Source organism: Symphalangus syndactylus, chromosome 20, assembly GCF_028878055.3.
Source record: "Symphalangus syndactylus isolate Jambi chromosome 20, NHGRI_mSymSyn1-v2.1_pri, whole genome shotgun sequence".
NCBI lineage: Eukaryota > Metazoa > Chordata > Mammalia > Primates > Hylobatidae > Symphalangus > Symphalangus syndactylus.
Window position 1 is genome coordinate 63,360,976 of NC_072442.2, and position 23,422 is coordinate 63,384,397.

Genomic DNA, 23,422 nt, shown 5'->3' on the forward strand with positions numbered 1-23,422 from the left:
CAGCCTCCGGCCTCTGTCTGCGGGGGCGGGGCGGGGCCTCGGCCCGCTGGAGGCCGCCACGCGCCGCGGGCCTGGGATCTGCGCCCAGGCCAGGCGGGCTCGGGGTTTTCCGCCTCCGACGTGTTTCCGGCCTTAAAGGCATTCCGCCCCTCCCTTTAAGACGCACCGCCCCCCTCTCAGTCACTCCCAAGATGGCGGACCTACTGGGCTCCATCCTGAGCTCCATGGAGAAGCCACCCAGCCTCGGTGACCAGGAGACTCGGCGCAAGGCCCGAGGTGAGGATCCCAAATTCACAACCGCCTTCCTTCGCCCGGTTCTCAGGACCGCACTTTTCCCTCTTTGGACGATGCCGCCTCCACAACCTTGAAAGACCCCTCACAGGCCCCTTCCGAGACCCTCAGAGTCCCTAAAAGGGCTGCTGACACGCCCGTTGTTCTTAGCGCACAGTGATTGGCTATCTGAAAGATAGCGCCAGCCTCCTGCTGCTTCTCCCGACCCTGGCCTTCCGCAGTCCTTGTTTCCCATTAGCCGGCCGGCCCGCCTGTCCGCTGCTGACCTGGTCTGATTGGTAGGGTGCCTCCAACCTGCCGCATTCCTGCCCCGCCCACCTGTAGCTCTATTTCGATTGGATTTAGGACACGCCCATCTACTGTGCCTTCATCTCTATTGGCTGTCTCCACTTAAAAGCTCTGCCTCCTCAGGCCTGTTCGACCTTCCTTCTGAACCACCCCAGCCTCAGAACTCCCATTGGTTGCTGGGTCCTCTGTGTGTTCTTGCCCCTCCTGCTTGATTTAACCCAGTCCCTTCTGTCGCCTTCCGACAACCTTTTTCCCATCTGTAGCCTTAAATTCCCGAGCTGCCCGGGCGGATCGTAGTGTTGATTGGAGGGATGAGGATACCCGCCGGGTCCGATTGGCCACTGTCTCCGCCTGCGTTCTCGGAGTAGCTTCCCTGCGGGTGGGCTGGAGTTCGGCAGCCTGCATAGGGCGCGACCCAGCAGGGCGGTGGGAGCCTCCCCGGGGCTGCTCGTGTTGCGGCTTGGGATGATCCTGGCGGAGCGCAGGACCCCAACTCCCAAACCTGCGGACCTTGACCACGGACGAGCCCTGTCCCGGCTCCCCACGTGCCCCAGGGGGACCAGGGCAGGCAGGACGCCTTCCAAGTATTCAAGGGCCGCTGGATGCCTACGCTTCGTCCCCTTATTTCCTGAACAACCGTTAGGGGCCGGGGTACCCCTCAGGGAGGCCACAGTCCTGGGCTGGGGCGCTCATTGATGCAGTGATCACACGGAAGTTTAATAACCAACTTGATAAGTGCTCTGAGAGAAAAATAACTGTGAGAGCCGCCACCTGAGGTTCTCCCCCAATCTGCAGTGAGCCGAGATCAGAACAGGTAATTCCGTAAATGAGAGAGAGAAGCAAAGCGTTACAGGCAGAAGAGTCTATTTGAAATCTCTGAGGAAGGAGGAAGCATGATGGGATGGGGAACTGGAATTCTTTAATGCTCCGATGACTGTCGAAGTGGGGGATCACCCGGCATTGACAGACTAGGAAACTTAAGTGAGTCACTCGCCTGAGGTCACATGGTTAGTTTGGTAAGTGGCAGAGTTTCAAACCCAGGTATGACTGGGCTCGAAGCCTATGTTCTTGACCATAATCTTGTGCCACTTCTCTAGATGCAGAGAAGACTCAAAAACCAGTTAAAGAACAGTCAGTGGGGCCCGGCCTTGTAGCTCACACCTGTAATACCACCACTTTGGGAGGCCGCGGCGGACGGATCGCTTGAGCCCAGGAGTTCAAGACCAGTCTGGGCAACATGGAGAAACTCCATCTCTACAACAAATACAAAAATTGGCTGGGCGCTGTGGCTCACGCCTGTAATCCCAAAACTTTGGGAGGCCAAGGCGGGCAGATCACGAGGTCAAGAGATCGAGACCATCCTGGCCAACATGGTGAAACCCCGTCTCTACTAAAAATAGGAAAATTAGCTGGGCGAGGTGGCGCGCGCCTGTAATCCCAGCTACTCAGGAGGCTGAGGCAGGAGAATCGGTTGAATTGGGAGGCGGAAGTTGCAGTGAGCCAAGGTCGTGCCACTGCACTCCAGCCTGGCGACAGAGCGAGACTCCGTCTCATAAATAAATACATATTAGCTGGGCTTGGTGGTGCGCTCCTGTGGTCCTAATTCTCGGGAGGCTGAGGTGGGAGAATCGCTTGAGCCTGGGAGGTTGAAGCTGCAGTGAGAGGTGATTGCGCCACTGCACTACAGTTTGGGCGATGAAGTTGAGACTCTGTTTCCAACAACAGAAAATGAAATGCGCTGATGGTCAGTGAGGACAGAGGGATGAGAGCTCCTAGGCTGTCAGGCCCTGGGGCTCCAGAGGATAACTGAACAGTAGATGAACAGGGTCCCTGCCCTCCAGGAGCTCATACTATGCTGAAGGAGACAAAAAAAAGTTATGATATGTTAGTTCTCTGTCTATGCTATGCTGGGTGTCTGAGCCAAAGGAGCTTGGAGCCCAGGGGAAGAAGTTACTGTGACTCACGGTAGATCTCCATGTTTGCAAGAGATGGAAAAGCATATTCCAAGCAGAGGAACAACGTGTGCAAAGGCATGGAGTTATTTGAAAAATGGGGAGAGGGCTCATGCCTATAATCCCAGCACTTTCGGAGGCTGAGGTGGGCAGATCACTTGAGGTCAAGAGTTCAAGACCAGCCTGGCCAACATGGTGAAACATCGTCTCTACGAAAAATACAAAAAAATGGGCGGGCGTGGTGGCTCACGCCTGTAATCCCAACACTTTGGGAGGCTGAGGCGGGCGGACCACCTGAGGTCGGGAGTTCGAGACCAGCCTGACCAACATGGAGAAGAAAGCCCACCTCTACTAAAAATAAAAAATTAGCCAGGTGTGGTGGCACATGCCTGTGATCCCAGCTACTCGGGAGGCTGAGGCAGGAGAATCACTTGAACCCAGGAGGCAGAGGTTGCAGTGAGCCAAGATTGTGCCATTGCACTCCAGCCTAGGCAAAGAGAGCGAAACTCCATCTCAAAAAAAGAAAAAGAGGCCGGGCACGGTGGCTCACGCTTGTAATCCCAGCACTTTGGGAGGCCGAGGCGGGCGGATCACGAGGTCAGGAGATCGAGGCCACGGTGAAACCCCGTCTCTACTAAAAATACAAAAAATTAGCCGGGCGTGGTGGCAGGCGCCTGTAGTCCCAGCTACTGGGAGAGGCTGAGGCAGGAGAATGGCATGAACCCGGGAGGCGGAGCTTGCAGTGAGCCGAGATTGAGCCACTGCACTCCAGCCTGGGTGACAGAGCAAGACTCCGTCTCAAAAAAAAAAAAAAAAAAAAAAAAAAAAAATTAGCCGGGCGTGGTGGCGGGCGCCTGTAGTCCCAGCTACTCGGAGAGGCTGAGGCAGGAGAATGGCGTGAACCCGGGAGGCGGAGCTTGCAGTGAGCCGAGATTGCGCCACTGCACTCCAGTCTGGGTGACAGAGCAAGACTCTGTCTCAAAAAAAAAAAAAAAAAAAAAAAAAAATTAGCCGGGTGTGGTGGTTCACACCTGTAATCCCAGCTACTCAGGAGGCTGAGGCATGAGAATCACAGGAACCTGGGAGACAGAGGTTGCAGTGAGCCGAGATCGCGCCACTGCACTCCAGCCTGGGCACAGAGCGACACTCTGTCTCGAAATAAATAAACAAATAAATAAGTGATGGGGAGAGGTTCAGTGCAGCTGGAGAGGATTCAGATCCTGGGGAAGAAGGAGGCCTTAAAGATGTAAAGGATTTGGCCGAGCGCGGTGGCTCATGCCTGTAATCCCAGCACTCTGGGAGGCCGAGGAGGGTGGATCCCGAGGTCAGGAGATCAAGACCATCCTGGCTAACACGGAGAAACCCTGTCTCCACTAAAAATACAAAAAATTCTCCGGGCATAGTGGCGGGCGCCTGTAGTCCCAGCTACTCCGGAGGCTGAGGCAGGAGAATGGCATGAGCCCAGGAGGTGGAGCTTACAGTGAGCGGAGATTGCGCCACCGCACTCCAGCCTGGGCGACAGAGCGAGACTCCGTCTCAAAAAAAAAAAAGATATAAAGGATTTGAAATGGCAAAATAGAAAAAAATTTCAGGCTGAGGAGCAGGAATAGGAAGAAGCATGCACCCAAATCTCTAGAGGTAGTAAAATCACATCGTGGGGAAGACAGGCAAGCGTGGAGGGCCCGGGTTAGAAATTCTTCCTCCTCCTCCAGAGGCAGAGGGGATCTGGCGCAGAGGCAGGATCTAAGGAAGAGGAAGAAGGTTAAATAAGACCCTTAGCCAGGTGAGGGGACTCACAGCTGAAATCCCAGCACTTTGGGAGGCTGGTCTTGAACTCCCAGCCTCAAGTGATCCTCCCACCTCGGCCTCTCAAATTGCTTGAGAAGCTTGAGCCTCTGCACCCAGACCTAGCTAATTTTTTTTTTTTAAAGTTTTCTGTAAAGATGGGGTCTCAGGCATCTTCAGGCAAGAGGCAGGCAGATATCTTGAGCCCAAGAGTTCAGAAAACAAAGACCCTCCACAGCTAACCTTGGACACCTACACTCCCAAAGGAGAAGGGTGTCAGATTATCTATTTCGGCTTCATCCTGTCTATAAGCGGGAAGTGGGGGATTTTACAAAATATAGGAAGTTAAATAATTTCCCCTTTTCAGCTGCGCGCGGTGGCTCAAGCCTGTAATCCTGGCACTTTGGGAGGCCGAGGCGGGTGGATCACAAGGTCAGGAGTTCGAGACCAGCCTGGCCAATATGGTGAAACCCAATCTCTACTAAAAATACAAAAATTAGCTGGGCCTGGTGGCGCGTGCCTGTAGTCCCAGCTACTCGGGAGGCTGAGGCAGAAGAATTGCTTGAACCCAGGAGGCAGAGATTGCAGTGAGCCAAGATTGTGCCACTGCACTCCAGCCTGGGCGACAAAGTGAGATTCCGTCTCAAAAAAAAAAAAAAAAATTCCCCTTTCCTGTGTAAACAAAGAGATGATAGACTCTTTGAGGCCAGGGTCTTAGTCTGTTTTCCTCACCTTCCCAGATGCATTATGGTTTGTTTTTGTTTTTGTTTTTGACAGGGTCTTGCTCTGTCACCTAGACCTCTCAGGCTCAAGTTATCTTCCTACCTCAGCCTCCCGAGTAGCTGGGACTACAGGCATGCATCACCATGCCTGACTAATTATTTTTTGTAGAGACAGGGTCTCACTATATTGCCCACACTGGTCTCAAACTCCTGGCCTCAAGCAGCCCTCCCATCTTGGCCTTCCAAAGTGCTGGGATTACACACGTAAGCCACCACGCTCAGCCCAAACATGTATTTAATGCCCACAATGTACAAAGAACTAACTATACTCCAGGCATGGTGGCTCACACCTATAATCCCAGCACTTTGGAAGGTCAAGGTGGGAGGATTGCTTGAGGCCAACTGGAGACCAGGATGGGCAACAAACTGAGACCCCATCTTAACAGAAAACTTAAAAAAAAAAAAAATTATCCAAGGCTGGGTGCAGAGGCTCAAGCCTCTCAATTTGAGAGGCCCAGGCGGGAGGGTTATTTGAAGCCGAGTTCGAGACCAGCCTGGGCCCATACTTGTAATCCTAGCACTTTGGGAGGCTGAGGCGGGCGGATCATGAGGTCAGGAGTTCGAGGCCAACTTGACCAGCATAGTGAAACCCCGTCTCTACTAAAAATACAAAAATTAGCTGGGTATGGTGCCACATGCCTATAGTCCCAGCTACTCAGGAGGCTGAGGCGGGATAATCTCTTGAACCCGGAAGGCGGAGGTTGCAGTAAACCAAGACCACGCCATTGCACTCCAGCCTGGGTGACAGAGTGAGACTCCGTCTCAAAAAAATAAATAAATAAAAATAAAATAACATCCTGGGCAACATAGACCTCATCTCACAAATACTTTTAATTATTTTTTAAAAAGTAGCTGAGCATGGTGGCACACATCTGTGGTCCCAGCTACTTGAGAAGCTAAGGTAGGAGGATCCCTTGAGCCAGGGAGGTCAAGGCTGCAGTGAGCTGTGATTGTGCCACTGCACTCCAGCCTAGGCAATAAAGTGATATCTTGTCCCAAAAATAAATAAACAGGCCGGGCGCGGTGGCTCATGCCTATAATTCCAGCACTTTGGGAGGGTGAGGTGGGGGGATCACTTGAGCTCAGGAGTTCAAGACCAGCCTGGCCAACATGGTGAAACCCCATCTCTACAAAAATACAAAAATTAGCTGGGTGTGATGGCACATGCCTGTAATCCCAGCTACTTGGGAGGCTGAGGCAGGAGAATCGCTTGAACCCGGGAGACAGAGTTTGCAGTGAGCTGAGATCATGCCACTGCACTCCAGCCTGGGTGACAGAGCGAGACTCCGTCTCAAAAATAAATAAATAAATAGATAGATGTTTGTTAATTGGTTTCCCCAGTGGAGCTGGAAAAGGGGGTTAAGCCCTTTTCTGATCTTTGTCACTCCCACTAAACTGCGAGCTCTTGAAGGGCCACATTGTGTCTTAATCATCTCAGTACTTCAGGGTCCCACCTGGTGCCAGATACAGTAGTCCCTGCTTCTCCCTTATCCAAGGTTTTGCTTGCCAAGGTTTTAGTTAGCTACAGTCCAGAACTGTTATATACAATAAGATATTTTGAGAGAGAGAGCACAGCCACAAACTTTTATTTCAGTACGTTGTTATAATTGTTCTATTGTATTATTGTTATTCTTAAGCTCTTTTTTTTTTTTTTTGAGACGGAGTCTTGCTCTGTCGCCCAGGCTGGAGTGCAGTGGCACCATCTCTACCCACTACAAGCTCCGCCTCCTAGGTTCACGCCATTCTCCTGCCTCAGCCTCCCGAGTAGCTGGGACTACAGGCACCCACCACCATGCCCGGCTAATTTTTTGTATTTTTTTTTTTAGTAGAGACATGGTTTCACCGTGTTAGCCAGGATGATCTCGATCTCCTGACCTTGTGATCCACCTGCCTCGGCCTCCCAAAGTGCTGGGATTACAGGCGTGAGCCACCGCGCCCGGCCATCTCTTTTTTTTTTGAGACGGAGTTCACTCTTGTTGCCCAGGCTGGAGTGCAATGGCGCGATCTCAGCTTACTGCAACCTCTGCCTCCCATGTTCAAGCGATTCTCCTGCCTCAGCCTCCCCAGTAGCTGGAATTATAGGCGCCCACCCCACACCCGGCTAATTTTTGTATCTTTAGTAGAGATGGGGTTTCACCATGTTGACCAGGCTGGTCTCGAACTCCTGACCCCAGGTGATCCGTCTGCCTCGGCCTCCCAAAGTGCTGGGATATAGGCGTGAGCCACCATGCCTGGCCTATTATTCTTAATCTCTTACTGTGCCTAATTTATAAATTAAACTTTATCATAGGCATGTATGTATAGAAAAAGACATAGTATATATAGGGGTCAGTACTATCCACAATTTCAGGCATCCACTGAGGGTCTTGGAATGAACCCCCCTGGATAAGGGGGACTATTAGATAGAATAAACATCAATAAATGCTTGATGAATAAACGCTAATCCTACCTTCCCAGCCTGACACCTCCCAGTGGATACCACACTTCACTTTGAAGCCTTAGAAACCTTTCCCACCCATGCTTCCAGCCCTGGCTTCATGCTGCCATTTCTTACCCCCAGAACAGGCCGCCCGCCTGAAGAAACTACAAGAGCAAGAGAAACAACAGAAAGTGGAGTTTCGTAAAAGGGTGAGAACAACTGGAGTGATCAAAGGCAGACTCAGGAAGGACTTCTAATAAGTTAAAATTGCGCCGGGCGCGGTGGCTCAAGCCTGTAATCCCAGCACTTTGGGAGGCCGAGGCGGGTGGATCACGAGGTCAGGAGATCGAGACCATCCTGGCTAACACGGTGAAACCCCGTCTCTACTAAAAATACAAAAAAATTAGCCGGGCGTGTTGGCGGGCGCCTGTGGTCCCAGCTACTCGGGAGGCTGAGGCAGGAGAATGGCGTGAACCCAGGAGATGGAGGTTGCGGTGAGCCGAGATCGCGCCACCGCACTCCAGCCTGGGGGACAGAGAAAGACTCCGTCTCAAAAAAAAAAAAAAAAAAAAAAAAATAATAATAATAATAAGTTAAAATTGGAAGGTTGAGGACTCAGTTTTGCTGAAAATGTCTTGAGAGAGGTGACGCCTGGAAGCCAGTGGCATGGAGGCTGGGGAGGGTGCTGGGGAGGCATAGAAGGGCCGCGGGCTCAGCTGGGGAGAAGGGTACTTGGGTGGAGCCATTGTCTCATATCTGCTTCCTTTCCCCTCTCCCAAGATGGAGAAGGAGGTGTCAGATTTCATTCAAGACAGTGGGCAGATCAAGAAAAAGTTTCAGCCAATGAACAAGATCGAGAGGAGCATACTGTGAGTGTCTCTGGGCTGGGGGAGGAAGGAAATGGGTGGCTAGCGGCGCATGAAAGGGCCAGCAGGGAGCTCCTCCAGAGGAGGGCACCAGGCCCACTCCTGGCTCAAGATACTCTTTCCCCTCTGCCATCCCATCCCAGACACGATGTGGTGGAAGTGGCTGGCCTGACATCCTTCTCCTTTGGGGAAGATGATGACTGTCGCTATGTTATGATCTTCAAAAAGGTAAAAGGCCTGAATTCCTCATTCTCTCCTCTCCCCTTTGGAGCCTTATCCCCCGTCCCCGACCAAGGAATGAAATGAAACATTTGTGTGGACTCTGACCCCGTCATTCTGCTCTTCTCCAGGAGTTTGCACCCTCAGATGAAGAGCTAGACTCCTACCGTCGTGGAGAGGAATGGGACCCCCAGAAGGCTGAGGAGAAGCGGAAGCTGAAGGTGAGCTATGCTTGGCAGCCCTTGGGGCCCAAAAGCCCACCACCTGGGAGGGGTGGGGGTTTAGGCTGGGGCCCTGAACACCAGTGCCCCCACTTTCACCCCTAGGAGCTGGCCCAGAGGCAAGAGGAGGAGGCAGCCCAGCAGGGGCCTGTGGTAGTGAGCCCTGCCAGCGACTACAAGGACAAGTACAGCCACCTCATCGGCAAGGGAGCAGCCAAAGATGCAGCCCACATGCTACAGGCCAATAAGACCTACGGCTGTGGTGAGGCCACAGTGCGGCTGGGGGTGGCTGGGAGAGGAGCATAGGATGTGGCGGGAGGGCAGTGGAGGCTGAGGTACGGATTTCTAGGCCGTCCCTACCCTCCTCTCTGCCCCTAGTGCCCGTGGCCAATAAGAGGGACACACGCTCCATTGAAGAGGCTATGAATGAGATCAGGGCCAAGAAGCGTCTGCGGCAGAGTGGGGAAGAGTTGCCACCAACCTCCTAGGCGCCCCGCCCAGCTCCCTTTGACCCCTGGGGCAGGGCAGGGGGCAGGGAGGGACAAGGCTGCTGCTATTAGAACCCATCCTGGAGCCCCACCTCTGAACCACCTCCTACCAGCTGTCCCTCAGGCTGGGGGAAAACAGGTGTTTGATTTGTCACTGTTGGAGCTTGGATATGTGTGTGGTATGTGTGTGTTTGTGTGAGAGTGTGAATGCACAGGTGGGTATTTAATCTGTATTATTCTCCGTTCTTGGACCTTTTCTTCCCCATGGGGCTGGGGTACTTTACATTCAATAAATACTGTTTAACCCAATGTCCTGGTTTGTTTATACACAGAAAGGTGGGTCCTGCAACCACTGGTAGAGAAGAAGGGGAATAATTTTCAGTTGAACAGCATAAAATTGCTGTTTGTATCGGTTAAATAAAGATGGCCAGTTGGAACTATCAGAGGTTTTTTGTTTGTTTGTTTTGAGATGGAGTCTTTCTCTGTTGCCCAGGCTGGAGTGCAGTGGTGTAATCTCGGCTCACTGCAACCTCTGCCTCCAGGGTTCAAGCGATTCTCCTGCCTTAGCCTCCTGAGTAGCTGGGATTACAGGCATGTGTCACCACACCCGGGTAATTTTTTGTATGTTTAGTAGAGATGGGGTTTCACCGTATTGGCCAGGCTGGTCTCTAACTCCCAACCTCAGGTGATCCGCCCGCCTCAGCCTCCCGAAGTGTTGGGATTGCAAGAGTGAGCCACTGTGCCCGGCCCAGAGGGTTTTATAAGATGCTGTATTTTAAGAGTGCAATCGGGCTGGGCACAGTGGCTCACACCTGTAATCCCAGCATTTTAGGAGGCCAAGGCTGGAGGATCACTTGAGGCCAGGAGGTCAAGATCAGCCTGGGCAACATCGTGAGACTTTCTACGAAATTAAAAAATTGGCTGGGCGCAGTGGCTCACACCTGCGATCCCAGCACTTTGGGAGGCCAAGGCAGGAGAATCGCTTGACTCCAGGAGTTTGAGATCAGTGTAGGTCACAAACCTTCTCTACAAAAAGAAAATAAAATATACAAAATTTAAAAATTAGCCATGCCTGGTGGTGTGCACCTGTAGTCCCAGCTACTTTGCAGGCTGAGACAAGAGGATTGCTTGAGCCCAAGAGTTTGAGGCTACAGTGAACTATGATCGCATCACTGCACTCCTGCCTGGGTGACAGATCAAGAAGCTGGCTCAAAATAAATACACAAGAGTAGAATCGCTGGAGTCAAATACCTTGGCTTTGGATCCTAGTCCTGCCAGCTGCCAACCGTTACCTTGGGTAAGGCATTTAACCTTTTGTGCCTCGGGTTTCCTCACCTATAAAATAAGGATAATTATGGCAGCTATCTGACAGAGTTGTTTAAACAATTGCACAGGGCAATATATGTCAAATATTTAGAACAGTTTCAGGTCCTGTAAGTTCTTTTATTTTTGGAGACAGAATTTCGCTCTTGTTGCCCAGGCTGGAGTGCAATGGCACGATCTCGGCTCACTGCAACCTCCACCTCCCGAGTTCAAGCGATTCTCCTGCCTCAGCCTCCGAGTAACTGGGATTACAGGCATGCACCACCACGCCTGGCTAATTTTGTATTTTTTAGTAGAGATGGGGTTTCTCCATGTTGGTCAGGCTGGTCTTGGAACTCCCAACCTCAGGTGATCCGCCCGCCTCGGCCTCCCAAAGTGCTGGGATTACAGGCGTGAGCCACCGCGCCCTGCCAAGATCCTGTAAGTTCTATAGAAGAGGCAGTCACTGTCATTATCACTCTCATCCTCACAAAGCCCTTCATAGGACTGCAGCCTCACTCTAGCATCCTCTGCAGAACCATTTACTTCACAGCCAGCTTCCTCTTCATGGTGGTGGCAGGACCCCAGTCCCCACACTGCTCCCCTCTCCTGGAGCTGGTTTCTTATTCCCTCTGAAACTCTTTATTTAGTTTTTTGTTTGTTTTCATTTTTTTTGTTGTTGTTGCTTTGAGACAGGGTCTTGCTCCGCAGCCCAGGCTGGAGTGCAGTGGTATGAACATAGTGTACTGCAGCCTCAACCTCCTGGGCTCAAGCAATCCTCTCAACTCAGCCTCCCAGGTATCTGGGACTACAGGCTAGCGCCACCATGCCCAGCACGATTGGCAACTCTGCAGCTTCATTTTACTATGTAGCATCTGCTTCCCCTACCTCCTTTGGAAATGTGAACACTTTTGTTGTTCTAGATCCACCCAACTTCCTCTCTGAGTCCCTCACCTCCTCTTTGTCCTAGCAGGTTACACATCTATTTGCCTCCCTTCCCTGCCCCCATCTCTCCACCGCTTGTCTTTCCCAGCTCAGCCCAGAAACCAGCATCCCTCCCCTCGCTCCCACAAAGAAGGACACAGCTGTCTTGGTTGGCACCAGTGTTTATTTCAGGAAGCAGGTCTGGAAGACCTGGGTCTGTCCAGTGGAGTCCTGGAGCCTCCAGCTTCTCACTTGGCCTTCGGGTTACGGAACTTGCGTCCAGCAAAGATTGCCTTGTCCCCAAGAGCTTCCTCGATCCTAGAAGGCAGGCAAGGTCAGGGCTGCTGAACTTCCAACCTAACAGCCTCCAGTACCCCAATGCCCAGGCCCACTGTTCCCACTGTACCTCATGAGTTGGTTGTATTTGGCCAGACGCTCTGAGCGGCAGGGGGCGCCAGTCTTGATCTGATGAGGGAAGAAGGATTTGGAGGGTTGGGTGAGGCTGGAGAGGAGGGGTTGGACCTGGCCCCGAGGGAGCATTAACCTCAAGGGCAGGAGTCCAGGGACCCCAAGAAAACTTGGTGAGACACTCAGTAGAGAGAAGCTACAAGTACCTGTCCTGTGCAGAGCCCCACCACAAGGTCAGCAATGAATGTGTCCTCAGTCTCCCCAGAGCGGTGGCTCACCATCACCCCCCAGCCATTAGACTGAGCCAGTTTGCACCTGAGTGGAGAGGACATTTGATGTGGCCTTCTAGAACCTCCTCAGTGGGAAAGCAGGGGTTGGGTGGGGCCTCTCCCTTCTGTTTTGGGTAGCAAGCACTCTGCAGGGAGGGCAGTGACTAAGTTCTCTGGGAAGCAGGAGAGGAAAAGACTTCTCATCTTGATTTCGGGCTCTTGAGATGCTGGTGAGAACAGCGGAATCTGAGAGAGGAATGGTGTGGGCTGGGGGTGGGGGGTCGTGACAGGGCCACGGTGACAAAGCTCTTGGAGTCAGGCCAAGGATTAGTCAAAGCCTTGAGATCAAGGTGTGGGTAGGTCAGGTGCCAGCGGAAAGGTAAGTTTGGAGTTGGTGGGTGAGACTGTAGCTGGAGTGGGCAGAGCTGGGGCAGAGGGAGGCTATGGTGAGCCTCAGGGTCAGGGGGGCACTCACGCCTGGATCGATTCGGTCACCGAGCCGATCTGGTTGACCTTCAGCAACAGACAGTTGCAGGCCTTCTTCTCAACGGCCTGGGCAATCCTCTTGGGGTTGGTGACTGTCAAGTCATCCCCCACAATCTGGATGTTCACCCCCGAGAGGAAGGAGGTCCAAGTGGCCCAGTCATCTTGGTCAAAGGGGTCCTCGATGGAGACCACTGGTGGGGTTTGGAGCAGAGACAGGGCAGAGACAAAGCAGAGACAGCGCTAGAGGTCAGAAGGAGCCTCGTGGAGCAGTGACAGGGCAGAAGAGCTTAAATGGGGATTTCAATGGGGCTAAGGATTGGAAGGATGCAAGTCGATGGCAAAGCAGCTCACTGAAATCAGTATATTAGGCAGCTGCACGGGATTCGGGCAGGAACACTGGGACACCTGAACGCCTCACCAGGATAGTTCTTGATAAAGCTCTTATACAGCTCTCCGAGCTTCTCCCCAGTGATGTGCCGTGCGGGATCATCGGGCGACTTGAAGTCAAGATCGTATTTCCCATTGCGATAGAACTCAGATGCTGCCACATCCATGCCGATCACCACCTTGTCTGGGTAACCAGCCGCCTGGATGGCCGTCTTCAGCAGCTCCAGGGCTGGGGGAGGACCAAGAAAGGACCTGAGACTCCAGTGCCCCTTGTCTGCAGCCTCCCCTGCCCATGTGGAGATCCAGGGGGTCTGCCCCCCAGGGTGCTCAGCACTGACCCTCATTGTTCTCCAGGATGTTGGGTGCGAAGCCACCTTCATCACCCACATTGGTGGCATCCTTCCCATACTTGGCTTTGATGACCCCCTTGAGGTGGTGGTAGACCTCAGCACCAATGCGCATGGCTTCCTTGAAGGAGCTGGCGCCCACAGGCAGAATCATGAACTCTTGCATGGCCAGCTTGTTTCCAGCATGGGAGCCCCCGTTGATCACATTGAAGGCCTGAGATGGGGAGAGGGTGTCTGGACCTGGGCCGGGGCATGAGGGCTCAAGAAGGGATGGGGGCGGGGGGTGTTGGGGTGGAAACCTGGCTTCCCTACTTACTAGCTCAGTGGTCTAGGGTGAGTAATTCTGCTCAAGAGTCTCTTTCCTCATTTCTTTCTTTTTTTTTTTTTTGAGACGGAGTCTCGCTTTGTCACCAGGCTGGAGTGCAATGGCACAACCTCTGCCTCCCGGGTTCAAGTGATTCTCCTGCCTTAGCCTCCCCAGTAGCTGGGACTATAGGCAGGCGCCACCATGCCTGGCTAATTTTTGTATTTTTAGTAGAGACGGGGTTTCACCATGTTGGTCAGGCTGGTCTCGAACTCCTGACCTCGTGATCTGCCCGCCTCGGCCTCCCAAAGTGCTGGGATTACAGGCGTGAGCCACCGCGCCCAGCCTCTCTTTCCTCATTTCTATAAAATGGGGTAGCACCTACTTCCCTGTAGGATCTTTTGCTGAAAATTAGAGAAATTGAATGTAAAGTTCTTAGCATGTGCCTAGTATATAATAGCTAACACTTTTATATAGCATTTACTACATGCCAGGCACTAAGTACTTTATATGTATTAGCCCATTTCATTTTCAAAACACCTCTATTCATCGGTATTGTTATTGCTCCCCATTTTGCAGATGGGGAAACCAAGACAGAGCAGTTAAAGAACTTGCCTAAAATCATACAACTAATAACAGGCAGAGCCAGGATTCAAACCCAGCAATTTATCTCTAGAGACCATGCTCTTATGCAATTCTCCTAGTAAGTAACAAGAAATGGTAACATTATTATTGAGATTAAATTCAAAGAGTTTCCATTCATCAAGAGGGCACTGGTTTAAGAAGGACTCAAGAAGATACAAAGAAATGCCAAGATCTTTGCCTCAGAGAAACTCTCAATATGATTTGGGTGTAGGGTGCGGGGGTTGGAACGAGGCTGGAGTTATGGAGCCTAGGATTGGAATGGGAAGGAACTGGGTTATATGGCAGGGAAGAAAGCACATAGAGGCTTAAGGGAAGGTTTGGATTGTGGAAAAGAGGGAGGGGCAGGACCACAGCAGGAGAGATTCAGTTTCAGGAAACTGCTTCTTGGGAGCTGGTCTGAAAGGTGGATTTTTCCAGGGGTGCAACCCTGGCTGGGCGGGGTTGGCTCTGTCCAGGCGAGATCTGGTGGGGGGGCGGGTAGCTGCACTCACTGGCACTGGGAGTATGAGGTCAGGGTTCCCAGCAAGATCTGCGATGTGGCGGTACAGGGGGACCCCCTTCTCGGCTGCTCCCGCCTTACACACGGCCAAGGACACACCCAGGATGGCATTGGCCCCAAACTTGGCTGGAAGGAGGCAAGCAGGAAGAAAGGATGAGAGCTTCTGCAGGGTTTGGGGTGGCTACTCCAGGAAGACGCCAGAGCTCCAAACCACTGAGCATGAAGAATTGGTTAACAGATCTCTCCCCAACAGCCTGAGTAGCCCTGGGAACCCCCACTCCGGGGGAACGTGTCAGTTGCATGTCTGTGTCCACAGCCCGTCCCAGGCCTGGCAGAAGGCAGGCATAGGAAATGCCTGTGGAATGAACACAAATCCATCCAGCTGCGGTGTGACCCATAATGGGGGACCCAGAAATAACCCATCAGGCCTCACCCCTATGGCCTCTCGCCATCTCTCCCACACTCATCCCTTCCCCACCGTTAGCCCTTCACTCACACTTATTCTCGGTCCCATCCAGCTCAATCATAAATTTGTCAACCTTTTCTTGATCCACAACACTTAGTTTCTGGAAGGGTGAGTTTGAGAAGGGAGAGCAGAGGTCAGATTTCTCAGAAGTCAGGGCACATGCTGGGGAAGGATAAGTGAAAATGGGGAGAGGCCTGTCCGGAGTGAGGGAGCAGGGGCATGGGGAGGAGGCTGCAGGGAGCAGGCTTCCCCACTTGCCTTTTGCAGCAGAGCAGGGCCCAGAGTCTGGTTGATGTGCTCCACAGCCTTCAGGACTCCTAGACAGGCCAGAGGACGAGGTTTGGATCTCAATCAACTGGGCCTCTTTCTGTGGACCCCAGCTCCTCAAGAGCTTTGGGGGTTCCAGTCCTCTACCCATTGTGCACCCATGTCCTAAAGCCACCCACACAGGCTCCTTCTGCACTGGTGTCTCCTCACCTTTCCCCAGGTAGCGGCCTTTGTCCCCATCTCTTAGTTCCAGAGCTTCATAGATACCCGTGGAAGCCCCACTGGGCACAGCTGCTCGGAATCGGCCTGGGACAGGAGGAATTGGAAGATCACAGGGATGGCTGGGCGCAGTGGCCCATGCCTGTAATCCCAGCACTTTGGGAGGCCTAGGCAGGTGGATCACTTGAGGTCAGGAGTTCAAGACCAGCCTGGCTAACATGGTGAAACCGTCTCTACTAAAAATATAAAAATCAGCTGAGGCTGGGCGTGGTGGCTCATGCCTGTAATCCCAGCACTTTGGGAGGCTGAGGCGGGCGGATCACGAGGTCAGGAGATCGAGACCATTCTGGCTAACATCGTGAAACCCCGTCTCTACTAAAAATACAAAAAATTAGCCGGGCGTGGTGGCGGGCGCCTGTAGTCCCAGCTACTCAGGAGGCTGAGGCAGGAGAATGGCGTGAACCCGGGAGGCAGAGCTTGCAGTGAGCCAAGATCGTGCCACTGCACTCCAGCCTGGGCAACAGAGTGAGACTCCATCTCAAAAAAAAAAAAAAAAAATTAGCTGGGTGTGATGGCACGGGCCTATAATCCCAGCTATTTGGGAGGCTGAGGCACAAGAATCACTTAAACCCAGGAGGCGGAGGTTGCAGTGAGCCGAGATTGCACCACTGCACTCCAGCCCGGGCCACAGGGCAAGACTCCATCTCAAAAAAAAAAAAAAAAAAGGACCTCACAGGGAGTCTCTCTACCCCTCAAAGGGCTGAGGTGTCCTCTCTGAGCTCAGGGACAGGGACAGGAGGCGGTGCAGAGAGAGACTCCTGCTTCTCCCAGCTTCCAGCTCTGGTTCCACATTGGAAGAAGGGGGTTTGGGAAGAAGTCTGGGAAACGGAACCCAAGAGAAAGGAGAGGATATGGTGCAGAATTGGGGGGCAAAGTCCAAAGGGTTGGGATCTTCTGAGGCGAGCCTATCCAATGGGCCTTGTGTTACCCTTGGCTGTGTGCAGGTCCACCTCCACTGTGGGGTTGCCCCTGGAGTCCAAGATTTCCCGGGCAAAGATTTTCTGCATGGCCATGGCTGTAGGACAGGAGGTGTGAGTGAGTGTAGACAGTTGATCTCTTAAGGAACCAGAAATCCCTTGCCCTTTAAGAGTCTTCCCCACTCCAAGAAGGCAGGTGCTGGAGCTAAAAATACCCTACAAAAAGGTCACAGACCAAAGAGGCAGGCGCAGCCCCCTCCCCCACTCAGAACAGCTCTTATTCCACCCTCCCATCCTAAGAATCCAGGGGCCTCTCATCTATAGCTCCTGGGATGCCACCACTCACCAAGCCCCCACCTCCCCCAAGCCTCCACTTAGGCCTTCTCCTTCCACCCCTCTGGTCAAGCAGTCTGTTCTCCATGGCTGGTGGCCTTCAAATCCTTTCTGGTTCTCATTTTCCTGCTCCGAAATCTTCTTGGGCCCCCAATTCCCTATCAGGTTCCAACTCTAGCTGCCCGTTTCTATCCATCCCTGCTGCCCCTCCTCACAGCCTCCTTTCCCTAGATCCTTCCGTGTTCCCAGAGTTTGTCCCATCTGCTTGCTCCAGCCGCCCCTTCCCCCCAGCTTTTTCAAGCATCTCCAGTCCCAGTAGGAAAAAAAGAAGAAATGTCCCCCACTTCCTCCAAGGCAACACCATGTGCACCCTTTACTACCTCCACCCCCGGGGCTGGAAGATTCACCCGACCTGGGATGTCTTCGCTGGTGGTTTGGATGGAGCTCCGAGTCTAGGTGGCAGCTGGGACAGTGTCAGCTCACCCCCTCTCAGGCTGCGCATTTATCCCTGAGCCACTCGGTCCCCAGCCAGCCCCGCCTCTCTCTCTCTCCATCCTCCCCCCTTCACACTGGGCTGGCAGCCAAGTGCCCACTACAGCCTAAAGCAGAAGCCTCTGGCCCTGGACACCTGCCCCCTTACCAAAGGTCAACTACTATCCCCCACTTTCTTTCTGTCCCCCAGTAACAGTCCCTATTTTAATTCCACCCTTTGGGAGGAGCAGGGGAGGGGCTTCAGATGAGGGGTCTCCCCCCACCCCAGGATTACATTCCCCTTTTGCAAACGTCAAGAGGAATGAGTGACCTTTAGGAAAGGCCAGGGGTAACCTGAGCCCTGCAAGGCTGGGGAGGGGGCCTGGAAGAGGGTCTGCAGGACTGACGTCCACACATGCTCAGATCGCTGGGCGGGCCTCTGTCCTCAGTGGGGGAAGGGACCGGACTTCTGGGCAAGCTCTGAGGTCTAAAATTGAACCCCCCCACCCCAGAAGGCGAGAGGGTCTCACCTCTTAGGGTCCTCATAACGGCCATTCTCGGCGCCGCCCCATCCTACCCTCTCCAGGGCAGCCAGCGCGGGGATGAGTTAGGGGACAGGAGACGAATTTAGACGGGCCCTCTCGGCTGGCACAGCGCCAGACTGATAACGCTGGGACAGCACTTGTCGCCCAGCGTGGGGACTGTCGGTCAGAGCCCCTTTCCCCTATCGACTGTGGCCGCTCAGCGCACGGCCCCAGCCCATCAATGAATGGGGTTGAATCAACAGTGAACAAAAATGAATGGACCGAGGACGGGTGGCCTTTTGTGAGCTTCTGCACGCCTGGGGCTCTTCCGGCGCCCCGCTTGTAGCACTGCGGGGAGTTGGATCTCTGCTCTCGGTAGAGATCTCCACTTTGCCGGCTCTGGGGCCAGTGCGGGGTCTGCCCCGAGCTCCTTTGCAACCATACCAGCCGACCGGCGGGGGTCACAGGGCGCCTCGGCCCGACTCGGAAGCCCTTCCCGCCGGCGCCGGGGCAGCCCGCGCCCGGTGACTCACCCCCGCCGCCCTCTCCCCACCCCTGCTCCCCGCCCCGCCGGCCCGCGCGGCCTCCCAGCCCCCACCCCAGGCCACCTGCCCCGCCACCCGTCCCGTCTCCACTCTCGCCCCGCCCCCTCATCTCAGGCCGCTCCTCCCGGGATTTTTCCACCCCGGGGTAGGGGTGCGGCGGGACAGGGGTCAGGAGATGGCGGGCGGGGAGCGCCGCCACGTGCCCGGGTGCGGCCCCGCCCGAACCCGCCAGTGACTCAGCCGCGCGACTGTCGAGGAACACGGGCTCGAGGGGCGTCGGGGACTGTGGGGTTCGGCGTGGACGCCAGGGATGCGCGCCGCGCTCGGGAGGAGAGAAAAAACCAAGCCCCTTTCCGCCCGGGCCGCGCTCAGTGACCCCGCGCCCCTGGCCCAGGCTCCGGAAGCGGCCCAGCCCTCGGCGGCGGGTCGGAGGAGGCCGCTTTACCGCGGCCGTCGCACGGCCGCCCCGCCCTCCCCAAGTGGCGGTGAGCGCACATCTGACTGCGAAGAAACCCAAAGGGCCCGAAGTGGGACTTTCCCCTTCTTGAAAAAGTTGCCACTGTTGCAACTTGAGTATTCTTCCGCCTCGAAAAATAGCCCCGCCTGTTAAGCCCTGCGGGTGTCCGCGCTCAGTGACCTCTGCAGACACAGGCCAAGGGGCACGGCCGGTGATCCAGACGTTGCCTGCCCGGGGCGGGCGGGGCTGGGATGTGGGGTGAGGCCCTGGGCTAGAGCCGATCCAGAGAGGGGACAATCCTCTACACTGAGAATGGGCCCTGGTGAACCCAACCTGCACGACCCAGGAAGACGCTGGGGACAGAAGTGGCCCCGGTGGGTGCCTTCAGCTATGAGAGCGACTAGAGGATTTGGCCAAACTCCTCTTTGCTTTATTTCTTGAATAAGTAAAATGAAGGGTGGTGAGGCGGCAGCGCGCACGGCTTCGCCCCCGCCCCTTCCGCCAGGCGGGAGACACGTCCCCAACCCGCCTTCCTTTCCCGGAGGGTCCACAAGGGTCGGGCCGGGCGCGCTCCCGTGCAGCCGGCTCCGGCCCCGACCGCCCCATGCACTCCCGGCCCCGACGCAGGCGCAGGCGCGGGCACACGCGCCGCCGCCCGCCGGTCCTTCCCTTCAGCGGAGGTGGGGGAAGGAGGAGTCATCCCGTTTAACCCTGGGCTCCCCGAACTCTCCTTAATTTGCTAAATTTGCAGCTTGCTAATTCCTCCTCCTTTCTCTTTCCTTCCTTCTTCTGGCTCACTCCCTGCCCCGATACCAAAGTCTGGTTTATATTCAGTGCAAATTGGAGCAAACCCTACCCTTCACCTCTCTCCCGCCACCCCCCAGCCTTCTGCATTGCTTTCCATCGAACTCTGCAAATTTTGCAATAGGGGGAGGGATTTTTAAAATTGCATTTGCAAAGTTCGGTGTCTGGGCTGGCAAGTGGGGGAGGGAGGGAATGGGGAGTAGGCCCCGCCCCTACCGTCCTTTGCAAATAAAAATCTAGCGGGGCGGGGGGGGGAGGAGCAGGAAGTGGCGGTGCGAGGGCTGCTGCACAGCGAGCAGAGCCGCGGTCCGGACGGCAGCGCGTGCCCCGAGCTCTCCGCCTCCTCCCGCCCGCCAGCCGAGGCAGCTCGAGCCCAGTCCGCGGCCCCAGCAGCAGCGCCGAGAGCAGCCCCCGTAGCAGCGCCATGGCCGGGTGGAACGCCTACATCGACAACCTCATGGCGGACGGGACCTGTCAGGACGCGGCCATCGTGGGCTACAAGGACTCGCCCTCCGTCTGGGCCGCCGTCCCCGGGAAAACCTTCGTCAACATCACGGTACTGCGAGGCCTGCGCGGTCCAGGGCACTGCTCGGGCTTGGACCCTGAGGGAGGGACTTGGGTGGGGGCGGGCGCGGTCTAGGGCGCGCAGCGAGAGGCCCTGACTGGGTGCTTGCCCTGGAAGCGGCGCGAATGGCGGCTGCACGTGAGTGGGTCCCTCGGTTGCCCGTAAGTCCTATGCCCCAGGCGGCGGCGCCCATCCCGCTCGCTACCCCGCTTTCCGCGACGGGGCGTTACATCCGGGGCACAGGGCGGGGAGGGGCGCGGCGCCCGGTGCGGCGGCCCACTTCCGCCTCTCCCAGGGCGGAGCGGGGACGCGCTAAAATTTTTACTGGGGATTGGGATTGAGAGGGGACCCGGGGACCCTTGGACCCCCAGCTCCCCGTCCGGCTGCCAGCTCGCGTCCCTCTACCATTGTTTCCCCTGGTGCGGGAGGGAGCCCCAGGCGCATGGTCTTGGTCCCTTGCCCACCCTCTGTGGGCTCCCGGCCCCTCCTAACTCCGTTAGAGAGGGCGAGGCCGCCACACGCCCCTCCAGTTCAGCACGTTGGACTCAACATTCCTGCGAGGCCAATCCCGGAAGTCCCCTCGCCCTCCCTTCCCGCCATCCGGCGGGGCCTGGAGCAAGGGAACTTTGTGAGAAGTTCTGAGACAGCATAAGCGAAAGTATATGGGTTTACTGCCGCTGCTCCCACCACCATCTCCCTGTCCACACTGCCCGGAAGTGAGGAGGGGGAGCGGAAGTTCGAAAGGGGGGGAAGGGGGTTTCCGGGCGGGAGGGGACCGGATGTGGGGGCTTGGGGTGAAAGGGGGAGGGGGGAAAGGTTCCCGGGGTACCTAGACCCGAGAGCTGGCCTGCCGGGTCTAGGCCCTGTCCACCTTCAAAAGTTTTCCAACTTTCCCGGAAAGCCCCCAGGGGTCTGCCTCCTCATCTCAGGGCAGAGATACCTGGAGCTAAACTCTAGGTTACTTGGAGACCCAGGCGTCCGGGCCCTAACAGCTCCTGCAGAACCTTTGACCAAATAAGGGCAAAGTTGCTTCTCTTGCCTCGCCCGCCCCCCTCCCTTCCCCTCTCCGCTTCTGCTTTTCCTGAAGGAGAGTTCTGAGCATCCAAAGGCTCCTCACTTACCTCACTGACTCCCTTTGTTTCCTGGGTTTACTTTCCCCATTAACTGAGATCTAAACCTCTAGAGGAGTATGTCATCCCTTCCTCCCTGGTCCCATATTCTAGGTTTGAGAATCATGATATTTTTCTGCACTAACGTTCCACAGTCCTTAGTTTCTCACAGTTCATTGATGTGTACTGAGTATATAATTTATACTTAGCCCCCACGGCGGGGTGGTTCTCAGAAGTGGAAGACAGGTGGGTCTTTGGAGAACAAAGTGGGAATCTTGGTGCACTGACTAACTTGATGGGCGCTTGGTTCCTCTTCCAGCCAGCTGAGGTGGGTGTCCTGGTTGGCAAAGACCGGTCAAGTTTTTACGTGAATGGGCTGACACTTGGGGGCCAGAAATGTTCGGTGATCCGGGACTCACTGCTGCAGGATGGGGAATTTAGCATGGATCTTCGTACCAAGAGCACCGGTGGGGCCCCCACCTTCAATGTCACTGTCACCAAGACTGACAAGAGTGAGTTCCTGAGTCTTACCCTTCCTTTAGCTCCAAGATCTCTAATGTACCGCCTTCTGGTAATCTTGAGGGTGCTTTTTTGTGTGATTCCCCAACATGAAGGGAGTCAGACCAGTATTGTGCTCCTTGTCTGCTGGATGCTGGAACACGGGATAGTCCCTCCATTTCTGTCTCAGTTCCTCATCTTGTAATTCGAAGTTGTTGAACTGCGTTACCTCTTAAATTACTTGCTGCCTTGAGCTCGGATTAGAAACAGTTTTCTAGGAGTATAGGTAGATTATTGGGGTCCTGAATCATTTAGTTCATCGTTTGAGCTCTTTTGTTGGAACCTGGAGGTGGCATGCACATCCACAGCCTTTTCTAGCCTGAACACGAGTCAACAGTCTATGAGCCTTTGACCCCTAAGTTTTTAGTCTGTTCCTCTCCAGCGTTTAAGCTTGATTTTCCTCTTTTGAAAAGCCTTATTGTTTCAGGGTGACTGACAGCCTGCCTGTGTGTGTGGTGGGTGGGGGGGGAGATGAGGTTGGGTTACAGCCCCCAGGGCTGGACAGCTGCTGAACAGCTGGCAGGGGGTGGAATTGTGACACCTGCGTCCTAGCCTCCTTTCTCTCCTCCTCCTCCAGCGCTAGTCCTGCTGATGGGCAAAGAAGGTGTCCACGGTGGTTTGATCAACAAGAAATGTTATGAAATGGCCTCCCACCTTCGGCGTTCCCAGTACTGACCTCGTCTGTCCCTTCCCCTTCACCGCTCCCCACAGCTTTGCACCCCTTTCCTCCCCATACACACATACACCATTTTATTTTTTGGGCCATTACCCTGTATCCCTTATTGCTGCCAAAACCACATGGGCTGGGGGCCAGGGCTGGATGGACAGACACCTCCCCCTACCCATACCCCTCCTGTGTGTGGTTGGAAAACTTTTGTTTTTTGGGGTTTTTTTTTTTTTTCTGAATAAAAAAGATTCTACTAACAAGGTGCTGTGTGATTTGAGCTTGGGTGTCAGAATGGGGACAGGCACTGTGACTTGCCTCCTTTATCGTGGCTTGGGAGCAGGAAAATTGAGGCACTACAAGGTGCAGGAATTTGAGCTTCTGGCCAGGTGGCCCTGCCCCTCCACAGTGGCATTTCCAGGCATAAGTCCTCAGTGTGCTGGTCAAATTGGTGGATAATGGAATAGAGCCATCTGGACCAGAGAATGGGTGCAGGCCTGCAGGCAAGGCAGGGCTAGTTGAGTCATCCTTGTGGGTGGGGCTCCCCCTCTGAGTCATAGCAAATGCCTGCTGGGGCTGTC

At 54.7% G+C, this 23,422-nt stretch overlaps 3 protein-coding genes across 4 annotated transcripts; 2 read left to right on the forward strand and 1 right to left on the reverse strand.

The window, feature by feature from the left end:
- The first annotated feature begins 1 nt into the window (after position 1).
- On the forward strand, positions 2-9,620 carry SPAG7 (sperm associated antigen 7). The gene is made up of 7 exons (XM_055255808.2): positions 2-276; positions 7,659-7,726; positions 8,298-8,386; positions 8,527-8,611; positions 8,734-8,823; positions 8,929-9,085; positions 9,202-9,620. The coding sequence occupies exons 1-7, from the start codon at positions 192-194 to the stop codon at positions 9,309-9,311; spliced, it is 684 nt and encodes a 227-aa protein (XP_055111783.1). The 5' UTR covers positions 2-191; the 3' UTR covers positions 9,312-9,620.
- A 2,083-nt stretch (positions 9,621-11,703) lies between these two features.
- On the reverse strand, positions 11,704-18,696 carry ENO3 (enolase 3). Of its 2 annotated transcripts, none has more exons than XM_055257565.2 (12): positions 18,146-18,696; positions 16,823-16,909; positions 15,826-15,921; positions 15,607-15,665; positions 15,379-15,448; positions 14,875-15,008; positions 13,426-13,648; positions 13,119-13,316; positions 12,690-12,891; positions 12,152-12,260; positions 11,944-12,002; positions 11,704-11,855 (listed from the first exon to the last, which is right to left on the reverse strand). In XM_055257565.2, exons 1-12 carry the CDS (start codon positions 18,168-18,170, stop codon positions 11,786-11,788), a joined length of 1,332 nt encoding a protein of 443 aa, XP_055113540.1. In that variant the 5' UTR covers positions 18,171-18,696; the 3' UTR covers positions 11,704-11,785. The 2 variants fall into 2 exon arrangements, with proteins under 2 accessions (XP_055113540.1, XP_055113541.1); XM_055257566.2 differs by lacking the exon at positions 18,146-18,696 and adding an exon at positions 17,557-18,133.
- A 977-nt stretch (positions 18,697-19,673) lies between these two features.
- On the forward strand, positions 19,674-23,104 carry PFN1 (profilin 1). Its single transcript, XM_055256503.2, has 4 exons — positions 19,674-19,821; positions 20,209-20,501; positions 21,939-22,131; positions 22,755-23,104. The coding sequence occupies exons 1-4, from the start codon at positions 19,746-19,748 to the stop codon at positions 22,850-22,852; spliced, it is 660 nt and encodes a 219-aa protein (XP_055112478.2). The 5' UTR covers positions 19,674-19,745; the 3' UTR covers positions 22,853-23,104.
- The last annotated feature ends 318 nt before the right edge of the window (positions 23,105-23,422 follow it).